This window comes from Falco rusticolus, chromosome 4 (assembly GCF_015220075.1).
Source record: "Falco rusticolus isolate bFalRus1 chromosome 4, bFalRus1.pri, whole genome shotgun sequence".
Classification (NCBI taxonomy): Eukaryota; Metazoa; Chordata; class Aves; order Falconiformes; family Falconidae; genus Falco; species Falco rusticolus.
In genome coordinates, this window is record NC_051190.1 from 8952892 (window position 1) to 8969351 (window position 16460).

Sequence of the window (16460 nt, forward strand, 5' to 3'; positions counted from 1 at the left end):
TGAATCACCTGATAAACTGTGCTTGAACAAGCTATATGAATTTAAGTATGATAAAATCTGAATTCATCATCTGAAAATAAAAACCACAGGCTGTGTTTGTATGGTACTTTTCATACAGCAGCAAAAAGAACTATTGCAAAACTTACATAAAAGACACGAGTGTGTTTGTATGCTCGTACATAATTCATGCTAATGTAATGTTTTTGCAATCTATTTTTAAGTAAGACAACTTTTTTTTTTTTTACATATAGTTATAAAGTTTTTATACAGTTTATTCAGGTTTTTTATACATGCTTGGTTGTTTTCAGGAAAGCTGCTATCTGTATGGCCAAGAGTCAGCAGTCAGCACGGCATTAGTTTTGACATACTTTTCAATAAAGGATAAATGGGACTCGCAGCAAATCATGGAAAACTGAGCAGTTACTCCCACCACTGCAAACTCTTGTGTTTAAACAATTCCTTCTCATCTCTCTTCTGTGAAGCCATTTCTTCTGAATATCTTCAAGTTCTCACAAGTTTGTGTCACTAATATTTGCAACAGGAAACTACTTGTATTATTTGTGATATTCCACAAGTCTTTATTTTTCTCTTTCTCTGCTGTTTCTTCCTATATTTCTTATAGTCTCACCTTTTAGGTCTCTTTCTGACTGTCCCAGCATTTGAAACAGACTCCCAGGTCTTATCACTGAGGTGCTGCTTGTCCTGTGTTATTTTATGTATCTGCAGTGAAATGTCCACACCTTCCACCACCTGAACTGCTACCCTGATTGTATTCCTGCCTATTCAATAATTAATTCATTTGGAGTGTGCTCTGTGTTGTGCAGCACTAAGTTTGTTCAGGACATAAAAAAATTGTGCCAGAATGACTACACAAAGTACTACTTGATGTCTCCTGTCATGAAAGTTAGTAGAGTTGGGCTTTCCTGAGGATAGGTAATTCAAAACTTTAAATAACCATGGCAAAAAAAAGTTCATGTGTTTGAGAAGTGCTTTCTAACATGTGTCATTATTGTATTGTATATTTAGTTATTTAAAGCAAAAAAGACTATTTTAGGGGGTTTGTTAATTTTGTGGAAATCAATTTATAAAAAGTTTAAGAGGTACATCATCAATCCTAGCAATCTCACTTCTAGGATGCTACTTCACAACCTCATATACTGTGACATTGGGATGCGTTTTATTGAAAAGTGAGTCCAGGAGATAGGTGCAGTTTTAGCATTTTTTAAAACATGTGTCTGATTAATATGAGATTCAGATCACAAAAACCGTTCCAGGGAGAAAGGCAGAACTTAAAACATCAGCAGTTCTGAGTGGAACATTTAACTTCTTCAGCACACCAAATCAGCAAAACTTAAAACAAACTATAATTCATCTACTGGGACCCTGAGATCTAACAGTTGGATGATAGAGGTAGCAATAAATAATAGAAAATAAAATTTGCAGTAAGCCAAAACACAAAGGCTTGATGATCATGCCATCTTTGGCAATGAAATGGACCATATGAGTCAACATATCTTCTGCATTTCTAGCTGTAACAGCTTACAGACTCTTCCATTTAAAGCTTGTATCATTTTAATCATTAAGTAAACTTTTCCAAATATGAAGTAATGAAAAACAAAGCAGATTCCACACAGATGTGGGTTAAAGTCCGTCCTTAGCCCAAATTCCAGGCTGTCATTTGCATAGTTAACCAATTTTAAGGTGAGCTCATGTTTATTGCCTCGTTCTCCTAAGAGTGATCAGACATATATTGAAAAAGGTCTGTAGAACTGTTAATTACCTGTTTTGTGGCCTTGCTTTACTGTACCTTGCTATAGGCTTACAGTGCAAGCTTTACCTTGACTTGTTTCCAGCAGCTTTAAATATTTTTATCAATGGGTTTCCAGTCATAGCTCACCAGCTTGAGAAATATAACTGCAGGCAGTCGGAGTAAAGTTAGAGTGCTGTGTAAAATCTCTTCCTTGTTTAGCCTAAACCACCACACTTCTGGGATTAAAAACTGGGCAGAGATTACTTCCTTCATTTGCGATAGCCTTTGCGATAGAATAGCAATATTACATAATTTCTTGTGTAAAACATGCTTCTACTGCAAAGTACCCAACTACTTCATCAAAACAAACATATTATTGTTAATGCAAGAATGTTTTTGTTCTGTCCTTGCTAAGAAGCATGTACACTGATAAAGATTCCAAGAGGTTACAGCCAGAAATAATCTGCTCTTTTCTTTTCTATTACATTGGTAGTTAATAAGAATAGTCACGTATTTTGCTAAATATTTGTGCAGAACTTCTTTCACTATTACATCCATAAGCAAAAATAGCACAAGAAGTTTAAAGTGTTTTCGGGTACTTTCACTTGACCCAGCAGAAGCCATGTATGCATATGAAGAAATTCAGTAATAGTGTGAACCTTGATTTAGAGAGTCCAAACTTTTTTTTTTTTTAGTGACCAAATGTACTGTTGATAGAACTCAATCAAATATCATATCTCCTCTGTTGACTCTGTTAACTTTCACAGCTGTCTTTTATCAATGGCAAGAAAATACCTGCTGAACAGTTATGGTATAAATTAAAGCATTTAAAAGGAAATACTACGGTATTAATGCAAATAGAGTGGCACAGTAGTCTTAACAGAGAATTAGCTGATGAGTTTGTGTGGTACCTTTGAGTCTAAAATACAAAGATCCAATTAATTAGGAGGGTTTATTCCTTTTTTTTTTTTTTTTTTTTTTAGCTGTGAATTTGCTCATTTCTTCTTGTTTTCCTGATGTCTCACATTGTATTTTAATGTTGTTTTCTTTCTTTTTCACTTTGGTTTCTTAACCCATATTACATTCCGTTACTGTTATTGTATATTGGAGCCGTGAAAAACACAGAGAGGACTTGAACTTGATCAAAGTTACTGTAATTCAAATGTGTTCTCAGACCTCAGTCAACATTCTTGCTGTGTTTATTCTGGACTTCATGCCTACTCTATTTTACAAGCTCAGGGACTCTCCACCTATGGAATGTTCCCCTTGAAATCTGAAGTTCACGGAACTTGAACCTTTGGGCAAACCTGGGTATAGTTCACTTCCAATATCTGAGAAACATTGTGAATTAAACCTCTTTCATACAGCTCTGAAATTTCAGTCTATTGAAATGCTAGTATCCCATCTGTTAATCTTGTATCTGAAACCTTCTGCTTGAGATGTGCTAATGTATCGGACAAGTAGATGCACCCTGTCTGCTTTGCCTGTGCTAAATTTAAGCTGCAAACTATTTCTTTAATGTAATGCTGAATATTGAAAGTTATTTATCTTGCTGGCAAGCAGGTGTATGTATGGTCCTGAATGAATATTTTTTCCATTATTAGTGTTTCTAAAATGGATCTAACCCTTTAGAAACCTTTTATAAGATAAGAAACCCTCATATCTTCACAGTCCTCCAAAAAGATCGATGCCACTTACTGCGTTTTGCCTGTTTCCTATAATAATGCAGAAAATTTAGTATCTTTTACAATTCTGATCAATGCTAGTAAATAACTATGGCTTAGAGATTTGAGACATGGCCGCTAATTCATGAATCAAGGCTATTTTCCCAACTGTGTGTAATCCATAACATACGAAATTAAGTCTACACTCATCCAGCATAACTACTTTTACTTATTTTTTTTATGTTGTGGAGGAATATTTTTTCTAAAGCAATATCTTTACATTAATCTTCATGCATGAGGACTGCAAATGTGTATCCTCAAATGAGCTCTTTGTTGATTTAGCTCCTCTTCTAATGAAGTTAGTGGGAGGTTTATGATTGACTTTGGGGAGAGCAGTGTTCTGGTGTTACAGTCTGCTTCTGAAATTCCACCCTTCACACACCATTGAGGTTAAGTAGCTGCCTCTTCTGAATACATTAGTTCCACTCGATTCTTTGCCAGCATCATCAGCTTTTCACATTACATTTGCCAATTTGTGGCTTTCTAGCACATCAAAGGTTGGAAATGAGTTATTTCGAATTTTTGACAAATTTTCTGTCACTGGTGGTATCTGTAGCTTAGGTTCCCCTATTAGAATGAATGTGTTTGGGAGTGACATCCATTCCATACTTTTGCCTGAGTTGGGTTTCTTTTGCTTTTTTAAAAACTAAACTTCAAGGCAGCATTACTGCAAATCTCTCCTTCAGCCCCACAGAACAGTACTAAGTGGCCAGAATGAGAATCAGACATGCCTAAGCATCTCTTGAACAATCAGACTGCATTTTCACAGCGTCTTGCACAACTACTACTGCCTGGAACTGCTTTCCTCTCTGAAACAGCAGATTTTGCTGGATCTACAGAGTGTAAAGTATATTTTGTCACGTCTGTGTAGTTCATTTGCAGCAGGAAAGGTTTTGAATTAAAAGCAAAGCCATGATTCCTGTATTGGAAGACATCCTCTTTTTTTTTTTTTTTTTTTTTTTTTTTTTCTTTTTTACACAAACTTCACAGAAAATTCAAGAAACAATGACAAAATACTGATTTAGACCAACAATAGAACCACATTAAAGATCTAACGCTGTGGTAGGTATTTGGCAATACTGAAGAGAAACTGAGTTGTATCAAGGTTTGAGTTGAACCTTATGTTTAAACTCTGAAGCACCGTAATTAAAACTTTGCCTGTAGCAAGTAATTCACTTGAGGTTAAAATAGCGCATACATATACGGAGGGAAGCACTGATTTGGGTTTACCTTGTTTTATACAGTTCATACAGCTGACCTATGAAAAGCTAACAGTCCTACCTCTAAATCCAGTTCCCAATTAAAAACACAATTTGAAAAGCTTTAGGAGACCTGTGGGGCCTCTTACAGAAGTTTCTGGTCCCATCCCCCAATGAACAAATTAAAAAATATTACCTGGTCCCCTGTTGGTCCTCCAGGCTGACACTGTGTTTTCATTAATACATCATTAGGGTAATGATATTGGGCTGATGGTTTTTTCCAAACACAGGAGAAGCCATCAGGAGCAACAAAGTTCTATGCCTTTGCAAACTTAGTTAAAAGGAAAACTTTTAATAATGGATTATAAAAGAACTGACCTTGTCCTTTTTACGTATGTTTATAATTATCTTATATCCTCCCTTTCTGTACACCTCTTTGTTTTGTTTTGCATGAAGGAAATGCATAAAAATTAAATCAGATAACATCCTATAAGTTGAGACTATATTCACTTAGAAGTTATGTACCATTATAGCAACCTGAAGAATTCACCCATTTAGAAGTCACTTGGAATTAAAGTAATTCACTTATTGCTGTATCCTAAAATGAAAAAATTAAAATTGTTTTTTATTATTTTTCAGGCAATAAACTGTTACCTAATAGATAACAATGGATTTATTTTAGTGTCTGAAGACTATAGACAAGTAAGTGAAAGATTTTTATTCAATCTTCTCATGTAATACATTGATATAAAATTACCTGGTTTCTAAATAGGCCACTATCTTAAAATGTTAAGGAATTAGTAACATTAAATTAAACAAAGAATTTAAATTGTTTCTCACAGGAGCTTCGTTTCTACCTCCCATTGGGGCAGGGTCTGCTCTCAAGCTTATAAATGTTCTCTTAAAAGGCTTTTTTTGTTACAGAATTGTCTTCCATAAGATGTTTTTATCCCAACAAAAAAAAAAAAAAAAAAAAGTTCTCTGTTGCATTTTTGCCATGATGAAAGGATGAGGAGGGAGGGAGGACACTGGGGACACAGAGCTTTTACATTCAAACTTGAGATAATGAAATTTTACTGAGCTGTTAGTTGAGGAGTTTGTTTTCTGAAGTGAATACAGTCATGAAGGATTAAAACTAGGCAGTCAGCATCGCACCAGAGACAAGAATCATGATTAATGAGAAGACCATTCAAAACATTAATTTCCTTTGTTTCCATGTAAAATTATTGAAAAATGAATGTATAATTGCTCAATCCTGGAAACCTTGTGAAGGAACCATCACCAATCTCATTAACTTTGCCAGAAAACTGCCAGGATGATGCCCAATTTATGCCAGAATTGTCTGAAGTTGAATTTCTTTTATGTGGATAGGAATATCTACTCTTACTTAGCCCTTGGGTGAATTATATGTTATGACTATAACTATGGTTACTGAGAAGTAGCTACTGGAAAGAGGTCTTGGTGACTTGGAGGAGTGACTGGAGAGGAGATAAAATCTTGAAGCAAATGGCAAAAAAGAAGCCAAACTGAGCTTTTTGCTTTTAAATTAAAAACTTGGATTATTGCAACCTGAAATCTGGCACTTCCAAAATTAAAAAGACACAGATATTTTTCACCTTTGCATAGAGCAAAATTGCATGTTTCTTCATGATCCCTCTCTCCCTTACTTCATTTTGGTTAAGACTTTGAAAAGTCTACTATCATGTAATAAACAAGGAAGAAACACCTTTTCTGAAACTGTTATCTTTCCAGTGTTTCCTAGAGCATTAACAGTTAAGCATGCTGTACTGTCATGCAATAGTCATTCTTCGTGATATGTCTTCTTACATGCAACACTGAGCACTGCAATTGATTGTTGTTGTTTTACTTCATTAAATGTATTGCTTCCATCCTTTTAGAATGTCAAGCATGTTCTGAATAGAGGAGGTACCCCAAAAATAACATGAATAAAAATGTAATGTTGCTTAAATATGAACTGCATTATGTTAGAAGCAGCTGTTTGGGATTTTTCCCTTGTATCTATGTATCAAATCTGTATTTTCTATTTAGTTGAGTAATGACCTAAGGAAAACACTTATTAATAGAATAATCTTGATAAATTTAAAACATTTTTGTCTCATTTTCCCCCCATTGTTATTGTTATTATTCATAGGTACTTAATTGTGACTTGTGTAACTGATTGGCTGTAGCCAACTATCATATAGCTAATAAACATGTTTAGGAAGAGATTTTTCCTTTGGTAGGTTACCTGGTACTAGCCATGACATATTCCCCTGAAGAATATAGTGTGGACAACTTTTGGACCAGAATTAGGCTAGTTTTTTGGTTATGATGGATCTAAGACTAAAATGGACAGTAAAGTTGTCTTCTATGTTTTCATAACGCTATAGTAAAATTATTATAATTACACATACAATTAAACATATACTGTTGATGTATGTATACACTATATTTATTGTGGATAGAGAAGGGGTAAGGAAGTGGGATGACGTGTTATCAATTGCCTGCTTGGGGTTGCTTCAGCACTGTTTTTCTACGCACCTTCCAAAGCCAACCTGAACTGTGCTAAGAATCTTCTTCAGGGACAGTGTAATTCTTCATCTGAATTGCAATTAAATCCTGATGTATTAAAAAATAATGATAATCTGGGTGTTACTGCTTTGGGGGGAGAACTAGCATTTACAAATGGAGCTTTTGTGGAGGGAACTGTCACTGAAATGTCTTTATAACTGAAGCACAACTTGATAAATGAGGTGTATTACTATCTAAGTTTATACTAGTCATTTATGGTTTGGGCTTTTTGACACTGACTGCCTCTCCAATAGTTGGGATAATCTTTCTTCATCAGTCAGCTAAGGACTATTGAAGCTACTCTTTTTAGTCACGCAAGCTACAAATGTTCTTTCTGTTTTGAGGAGGCTTTACACACCCACATGTTTTGGGAAATGTTCCAAGTTCCCCCTGAGTAAAAAAAAAAAAAAAAAAAAAATCCAACACACACACACCTCCCCCCCCCCCCCCCCCGCAAGCACGGCAATACTTGCTTTTTAGGTAGAGGAATGCCTTTTTTTTTTTTAGCTCGGGCTGTAACTTTTCTGCCTGCAAACTCCCAGGTGCATACTTGAGGTCAGCTAAGTTCCATGTAATGGAATTGGGGTTTAGTTCATACAAAACCTATGGAATCCATGCAATTTGAGAGTGTAGTGCCCTTTCCCCCCCATAAATTTTGGGATTTCTCCCTTCAAACAATGCAGAGAACATACCCAATCCTTCTGGGAGTTGAGGCTCTAAAATAAAAAATGTCTTCCGAAACTAGAAAAATGCTGTGCATGCAAGATTTTCCACTGTCATCTGAATGGCTGCGAATTATAGAGTCACTTCCACATTACGTACCAAATTCATAATATGAATGTTTGTTTTCTCAACAGAGATTTATTTTTATTAGTCCACATCTACTGAACAAGGACAAAAAGAGTAATTCATCAGGCTGAGTGGTTTAAAGTATGAAATGACTGAATGGGGTTAAAATTTATAGGATTGATGAAATGTACTGTTCCAGCTCCTTAAACAGGTCATGCAGGAATTATAAACAATGCTTTTTAATGACTGTTTATGAAATCCTCTCACAACCTGTTTATATCTTTTTTGAGTAACATTTTAATCACAAGGGTTTGTGATCAGATTAGTGTGTTTTCTTTACAAGCTTTCGGTTTGGATGGCTTTTATTTCTGATATTAGATGTTATATAATGTACCTCAATATATTTAAACTCTCACATCTGCTTGGGGTAAAAATGTAATCCCTATAACTTGCCATGTCTGTGAAGTCCTCTTCATTTTTTATGTAGCCAGTAGTCCTGAAAACCTATCTATGTAACTGTCAAAGCTGCTCTTGTCAGATCCTAGAATTATGCCACTTCAAATTGTATCCAGTGTTGTATTGCATTTATCTATGCTTCTAGTAATTTCTTGCATTTTCCCTTTTACAGACTGGTTACTTTTTTGGGGAGGTTGAAGGGGCTGTGATGAACAAGTTGCTAACAATGGGCTCCTTCAAGAGGTAAGAATTAACTCAACTTTCTGTCTCTTACAAAAATGTTGTAGCAACAAAATGAAATAAAACAAACCCAAAGTCGTATAAAAGAAGGCCAAGGCTGGCAGTGTGGCTGGATCCTCATCTATATCTCTTTCTGTACGATCTAATGCCATACACTTTGAATGTGAAGAGCATTGGAGACAGCCTACAGTGAGTTTCTTGTTAAAAGAACAGTTTATTTGACTACAATGCTAAAAACTCTGTGCCTCCTGTTCCTGCTGTGCTCAAGCGGAAAGGGGATTGGGACATATCTACTACTGAGTGGGTTTAGATGGCTCTAGAGCAAATCATTGATGCAATCAATGTTAAACATTTGAACCTGTTAGAAGTTGGAGATCGCTCAAACTAGGCAGTGCAAAATGCCCTGCTGTTAAAGGGAAAGAGTGTTCTGCCAGTCATTCATTTTCATTCACATGCTAAATCACCTTTGAACATTGTTGTGACTATTGACCTGGTCTTACTGTCACGATGACAATAAAAACTAACAGTGATTTTTTGTGATGTCCTTTGAAATAAATTATGCATCCTGGGGAAATAATAAAGAACTTTCTCCTTTAACTTGTAACTCAGCACTGGAGTCTTCATGGCTTTTATATGGTTTAAGAACTGTTCCTTACTCCTTTGTCCTCATACAGCATGAGGGAAGTGCTGACCATATTATACTTTTCTCTTTATTTTCCTGTGTGTTTCTAGTATAAAAAGAAGACATATCACTGATCCCATCAAACACTGAATTTAGTTATTACATGTGAGGGTGTACACAGAGGCTCTCAAAGCAGATGGTTTCTGTGCTTCCTTGGTAAACCAGCTCTCTTAAAAGCAGAAAGCTTTCCGTGCCGCCTCTGAGCATTATAGCTGAACACCACTCCCAGTAAATGACTGACCTGAGATGGAAAGATCTAGCACTCCCTGAATTATCCCAAATCGTAGTTTTTGAGGGTGGCAATGTTTTTGTGTTTAGCACTACATTCTTAACATATGTTGTAAAAGGAAGTGAAGTAATACATATTTATAGACTGGGTTCTATGATGAAAAGATCTGTTTACACAAGAGATGAAGCATTTTATTTAATGCAAACAAAAACATACAGTCAAAATCAAGGGATAATGCTTTAATTTGTCCCAATTTGTTTTGTCCTGCCTAGCAAAGTATTTCAAACAGTATATCCGTTGAACAATTGATGGCAGTAGGCACCACCACTGAGAAAACAAAGTCTACATGGCTTGAGTATTCCACATGAACTGTGGCAGGTGCCAATTTGGCGTGGATCATTGGCCTGAGATTTTGCTGATCTTAAGCTCCAAGTTACAGATAATGGAGCCACTAGCTCAGTGCAACTGATCTGCATGCTAAAGAAAATGTAAACACAATGAGCTGACTATTTAAACAGAATAAACTGGCCATTGCCAATCAGTCAAAAATGGGCAAGAATCAAAGTGGTGTAATTGTACTAAATAAGCCACCTCTTTTCCTGCTGTACAGCAGATAGCTCTGTGCAGCAAACAAAAACCCAAAAACCTCCAAACCAACAAATTGTCTTTGAGCTGTGCTAGATGAGGCCTTTAAAATAAATTATTCCAGTGAATACGAAGAAGAAATCTTTGCTGGGTCTTATGAAAAATAGTTGTCTATAAAAAAGACACTGATTTCTTTGTGTGGGGTTGTGTTTTGCTTTCCCAACATTTATTTTATATGGGAGAAGAAGAAAAGAAAAAAAAAACCCAACAAACAAACAAACAAAAACACGCTAAACTGATGCAGTGGCAAAATCTGTTACCACACCATTTTCCTTGAAAACACAGCAATATAGATACTACATGCATTATAGTTGTCATTGCTGTTCTTACTATGGAGGCAAAATCAGAAAGCAAGGTCTGTTCCTTAGCATTTTGTTCTGATAATACCCAGAGCCATTGTTTCTTGCAATTTTTTTCTTATATGACATCTACTGTCCAGCAGTTGAATGGTGTCACTTTGCCCCACTTGATCTGGTCTTGCTGCTTTTTCATTTAGTTTAGAAGTAGAAGGTTCTAGAGTGCCTGATCTTCACTACAGAAGACTTTACTAACACCAGTAACCATGGGGATGGGAGTCCTTCCCTTTACACCAATAATCTGTGTGGCAGTGCAGATATGTGCTACCACCTCACTGATTCATGCCAGCTTTCAGGCTTTCCGTCCACAAAAGGAATGAAATAACCCTTTGTGCGTTCTCTCAACTACCACTAATTTGGAGCGATATAGAAGTTCTTTTGAGGATTGAGCTGGAAGTGTTCAACAAAAGCCGGTTGTTTGCTGCTGACTATATTTCTTTTCAACCTGCAGCAGGATGAAATTCAATTTTTGTGTTCGTTGTTTATTTTTTAAAGCGAACTTAAATACCTCCTTCCCTCCTCAATTTCTTTAAGCTCAGTACTTCTTTTGAATAATGTGTACATATGTATGTATGTATATTTTCTTAGTTTATGGGTTTTATATTTAGGGAGAAAAATTATATCAGTGCCTCCACAGCAACGTGACATGTTCTATGATTTCATTTAGCAAAATTATGTTTATCTTATACCTTGAATATTGCACACAGTTAAGTAATTTAAATATAATTTAAATTTATTATTAAATAAATTATGATGTGCTTATGGAAAAGTATCTGCTTCACATAGGTTAGAAAAACGTTTCTTTATAGTTTCCTCAGCACTTTGTTTACATAAAAACAGTGAAAAAATAGATTCAGCTGCTCAAAACATGAAAATCTAAAAAAAAAAACCCCCGTATTAGCATCAGAAAAATTAAAGGCTATAAAAGCAATGAGATCCCCAAAGAAATGAACTTAATAAATCTGTAAGAGAAAACTAAGTATTTCTTGACTTCAAAACACTTTCATCCTTTCCAGTAGAAGCAAACTAAGCAATTCTATAAGACAAATATGGAAGCATCATAATTTCCTCTTAACAGTTCTGTTTGCATCAGGCATCCTCTTAGCCTCTGAAGAACGTATGCTTTGGTATTTCATTATGTTGTCAGGATATATGGCTGAAACGGTGCATCTCTGAATTCCAGCTTTCCCAGATGCTAAGACTTTTAAGTTCTTGTTGCCTTGAAAGCTTCTTTTGCTTCTCGGGTTTTCTTGCTTGATTCCTTTATATTTACTCCTGGGCTTCTTAGTGAGGAATGCATACTGCCTGTGTCCTTACAGCACGGGACAGTCCACATCCTTCACCTGTGTTCTCCAAATGCATGCACATAAAGGCAGACTTTCAGCTCTCTGTATTGATTTGCTTTATAAGCAAAACTGACCAAGTATTTTGCCTCCAGGTTATAAGATTATAAAAAAAATCAGAACTCTTTACTAAGCTACTTGCAAAGAGCAGAACATTCCTAAAGCCAAATCACAAAAACAGTAACTAGTTGCTCACCAACAGGATGGAAATTTCCACTGAGGCAGCACAGCCTCCAAACAAAGGATATTTTTCTGTTTAATTTAGACCACTCTTTCTTATTTAAGCATTCATTTTAATAAGATATTCTTAAATTTTTGATGAAGGTGTTAAATGGACATATATCTAAAGTTTGTGTTTCTTTTCATGTGGATTTTTACAGTCATCAATCTTCAACTTCTCTTAATTTGGCAATGTTTCTGAATGTAGATGTATACTTTGGTTAAAATCACTGATAGTCTGAAGGAACATTTCAAATTGGAATTAGTGGGTTTGGTGTTGGACAAATGCAACTGTGATGTAGTCATTCTGTAATGTAGTAGTTCTTATATTATAAATTTTCCCTATCTTTAGCAACGATTTATTTAGCAAAAGTAAGCTAAAAATGTACCTTATGTTTATGGCATAAATACCACAAAAAACAGTCAGGTAGATCAATAGGCATTTTTTTTTTTTTTTTTTTTTTTGGTATGGTCAGGCAAAAGACATTCAAGGTAGGAAAATGAACAGACTATATCCAATAATTATCTTCTATATTAGCTGTCATGTGCACTGCAGAGAGTGTATGAGGCCTGCACCCTTAATCTTCAATTTCTAAATGAATAATATGTAATTGTACTTCCCTGAAGAATGACATTCCATTTTCATCAATGAAATAGCTGTCAGAAAGGTAGAATGTCTAATACAGGTTTACAAGTAGGTACAAAAGAACCAAATAATATCTGTCACTTCCTTCTTGTTATTACCAACAAGAAGAGCTCTGTTCTGAATTTTTTTTTTTTTTTTTTTTTTTTTGCATTTACCAGATGTGCATTGTGCGTCTGGTACCTGTGCTCTGAAACTCCCGCACTGCTGTGTGGTATGTTTTCTGCTCATATTGTGTCCATATGACATCTAAAATTAATGTCTTGAAACTGAGTTTGGGCATTGTTACAGGTTATATCTCTGTAAATATTACCACTAATTTAATGCAGTGTATTAGTATATGGGAATCATTTTACCCACTTAAGGAGAAACCCAGGCATGTGTGCTCTGTAAAAGGGTTGTCATTCTGTATGCTGGAAATCAGTTTGAGTTGTAGGTTTTTTTACAGGTTATGTTTTGGAGCACCTTGGCAATGGGGAATAGCTGAACAATAAAGGCAAAGATATGTGATGACAAGTTTGTTTTGTCAAAATGCTGTAATTTATTTTTACGCTTTTCATTGATTTTCTTGGTGGTGAAAGGTATTAGTCTGACAGCTTCTGGACACTAATAATCTGTCTGTCAATGAAGGTGGGAGAGCCAGAGCAGCAACAGTGCAGGATTTCTTACAGTGTCCTGCTACCTCCCCACAAGGACCTTCTCTAGACTTTAGAAACTACTTTACTCTTCATACCATTCAACACTGTCCCTCCTTCCCCTTTTTTGCAAGAACGCCAGACGGACTGCCTATTTTGAGTCTGAGTTGATGAACATCTTTCCACCACGAGTGAGCTGTAGTCACCATCGCTTTTTACATAGACTACTGAGTAAAGCATAGTGTCAATAATTAGGACTTCCTGTATTATGGGTTCCTTTGCTTGGCGCATTGGAGCAGTTCTTCCTTTTTTTCTATGGACTTGACATTTACTTCCATGGTAAGAACCTTGTTATTCCTACATACTATACGAAAACCCTCAAACCTTGAACTGGTGACAAAACATTTGACATTTTATGCATTGAAGATCTTTCAGCTGTTAATTGTCAGTGATGGTATTTTACACTACCAAGTAGAAATCTATAGATGTGCTGACAATCTAGCTGAGAGCAATAGAGTACAGCTGTTGATATAGCTTGTGTTGCTGGTAGGTCTTTAGAAGTTGAATTTTCTTGAACCAGATTCATACTCAATTGTAAGTACGTTGCAAAGTACAAGACTGGGATTTACTGTATCAGGAAATTGATATTGAAAAGGTTCTTGGCCCCTGACGTTATATACAATGGAGGTGCACATTTAGGTTTTGGCAAGTTATTTTTTTGTTAGTTAACGATTAGTTAGAGCACATAGTCCATTTTTGTCTTATGACTGATATTGAAAACAATTGCTCTGTAGACTTCAGTGACCAGGTGTGGAAATATAGGCAGTTAACAGCATGGTGATGTCAGAAAGTCTCAACCATGTTGTCTATAGCAAGAGCAAAAGTGCTCCTGTGAGATGCTGTAATATATAGCATGGACTTGGGTATCTAGATGGACTTAAAATGAGACTGTGGGAAGCAGAAAGGTATTTTCACTATAGTCATTGGGACAGGATACAGTTAGCTGCAGAGTTATTTAAACTTGAAATACAATCACTTCAGAAAGGGTAATCTGGAAGCTTTTCTTTCTGCAACACTGAGTTAAGTCTGTCTGAGTGAGAAGAAAGCTTATTTTCTAAAATCTCAGGAAGAAATCAGCAATAAAATAACATTCTGGAAATGACACCTGAACTTGGAAGCACTGCAGTGTCTTAGGCCACTGTTTTGACTACAAATACTGTAGTAGCTTCTATAAAGAATAGGGCTGGAAGGCTTTTACCTTCCTGTTACATTTACAAGAATAAAACCAAACCAAAACAAAACTGGATTTGAATTTGTGAATGCCTTGGAACCCATTTATACTAAGCTTTAATACCATTCATAGTGACAGAGAATCGGGAATTGATTCAATATGTTGCAGTGTTCATGTTTCAACATGGTTATGGGCTTCATCCACTGATCTTGGAAGTGTATTGCAAAATTCCTATTTGTTTTTAGTGCGGAAGAATCAGGTCTTTTAAGATCATTTTGCAATAATGCTTTCACCATTGTATTTTGCACATCCTGTAGTGGTGTTTGAATCAGCTTTTGAAACATTCAGATAGGTTGAACCTGCCCACTTTGAAAGTTATTGGCATGGGAATACATTGCTCAAAAAAATGAAACTCGTTCCAGGCTTTTGCTAAGAAATCTGTCTGCCTTGTCCCTTTCTAAGGATTTTCTCCTTTGTAGTATTCAATTCCCATAGATTATCTGTTTTCTAATTTGTTTCTGAACCAGAATCTTCACACTGGAAACACCTTCAAATACACTTACTAAACCTAAACCTATTATAAGATCATCTACAGATGATACTCAAGCATTTCCAAACAACAATTTTGCAGTATTCCACAATGATTTTGAGGCTGTTTATTACAACTCTTCCCTTCTGCCATCACTCTAACATTTAGTATTTTTCCCCTGTTAAAATGAACAGATTTTTTTCATAACTACATAAATTTTACCTTTTTTGTTCCTTTTGCTCACAGTACAATCTTAGATCTCCCTACCATACAATAAGATAATCTACAAAAAATATAATCTGACAGGTTGGGGTGCAATATTAATTATATTTCTGATGATTTGTGTGAATACATATTTTAGTCTTTTAGTGACTTTTTCTCTGAGCATTTAAAGAAACTATCACATCTATTACAATGTCATAATTACATAAGAAATGTAATACAATTGCAAATATTGAAGGGGGTAAAGGCTTTTTCAAATATTTAAAGTGAAGTTCAAATTATAACAGATATTTCACATGGCACATTATAATAGTGTTTGATTAACACTTAGCAGAATAATGAAGTCCACAGATTGACCAAGCAGTTCTGCTGTATGAAATTGAAGGTTGAGAAACTGATTGCACTTTGAAACACCAAACGATCACCAGACTTATATTGGAAAACCATTTTCAAGGAATGAAGACAAAATTGAATGCTATTCTCCTTGTAACGCTAGGTATTGAATGAGGGATGGGACCATTTGATCCATACAGAATTCCTTAACTACTCTGCAGAGAGCACATTAACATCATAAATTGCCCTTCTCTGTACATTTATCGCTTGCCACTTGCCACCATCACTAGGAGATCCAAGTTAACACGCAGCACGGTCCTTGGATCTAGAGGAATAAGATAATCCAGCCGACCAAGACTGGAAAGGCTGAGCTGTAGAGCTTGTCTTACAGGGGCTGGATTCTGACCATGGTTAAAGGGGGAAAAAAAGAAAAGAAAAAAAAAAAGCTAGGGAAAGTGGTGTATTACTGCATGCCACACAGGCAGCACAGCTTACACCATGTACTGCTCTGTTTGTCTTGGCAGATCTGTGTGCGCGGATCTGGCTGTGGGCGTGATTCTGCCAGATATGGTCAGTGTTCAACTTACACCCATGTTTAGGTCTCTAGTTATGCGTTTGTCTACCATGTGCCTCTCTCTGCCAGTCCACAAAACAATGGCTTCCT

The 16460-nt window shown here is 35.9% G+C and overlaps 1 protein-coding gene across 6 annotated transcripts in view; it reads left to right on the top strand.

Moving 5' to 3' along the window:
* CACNA2D3 (calcium voltage-gated channel auxiliary subunit alpha2delta 3) overlaps positions 1-16460 on the top strand; it is a 467821-nt gene that overhangs the window by 421427 nt on the left and 29934 nt on the right. For 4 of the 6 annotated variants that reach the window (XR_005103978.1, XM_037385921.1, XM_037385919.1 and 1 more), the window contains 2 exons: positions 5313-5375; positions 8662-8732. Coding sequence is in view for 3 of the 6 variants with exons in the window: in XM_037385921.1 (XP_037241818.1) it covers positions 5313-5375; positions 8662-8732 (134 nt within the window). In the remaining 3 variants the exon portion in view is untranslated. Of the gene's footprint in view, positions 1-5312; positions 5376-8661; positions 8733-16320; positions 16367-16460 lie in introns of all 6 variants that reach the window. The other 2 variants (XR_005103980.1, XR_005103979.1) reach the window with 1 other exon arrangement.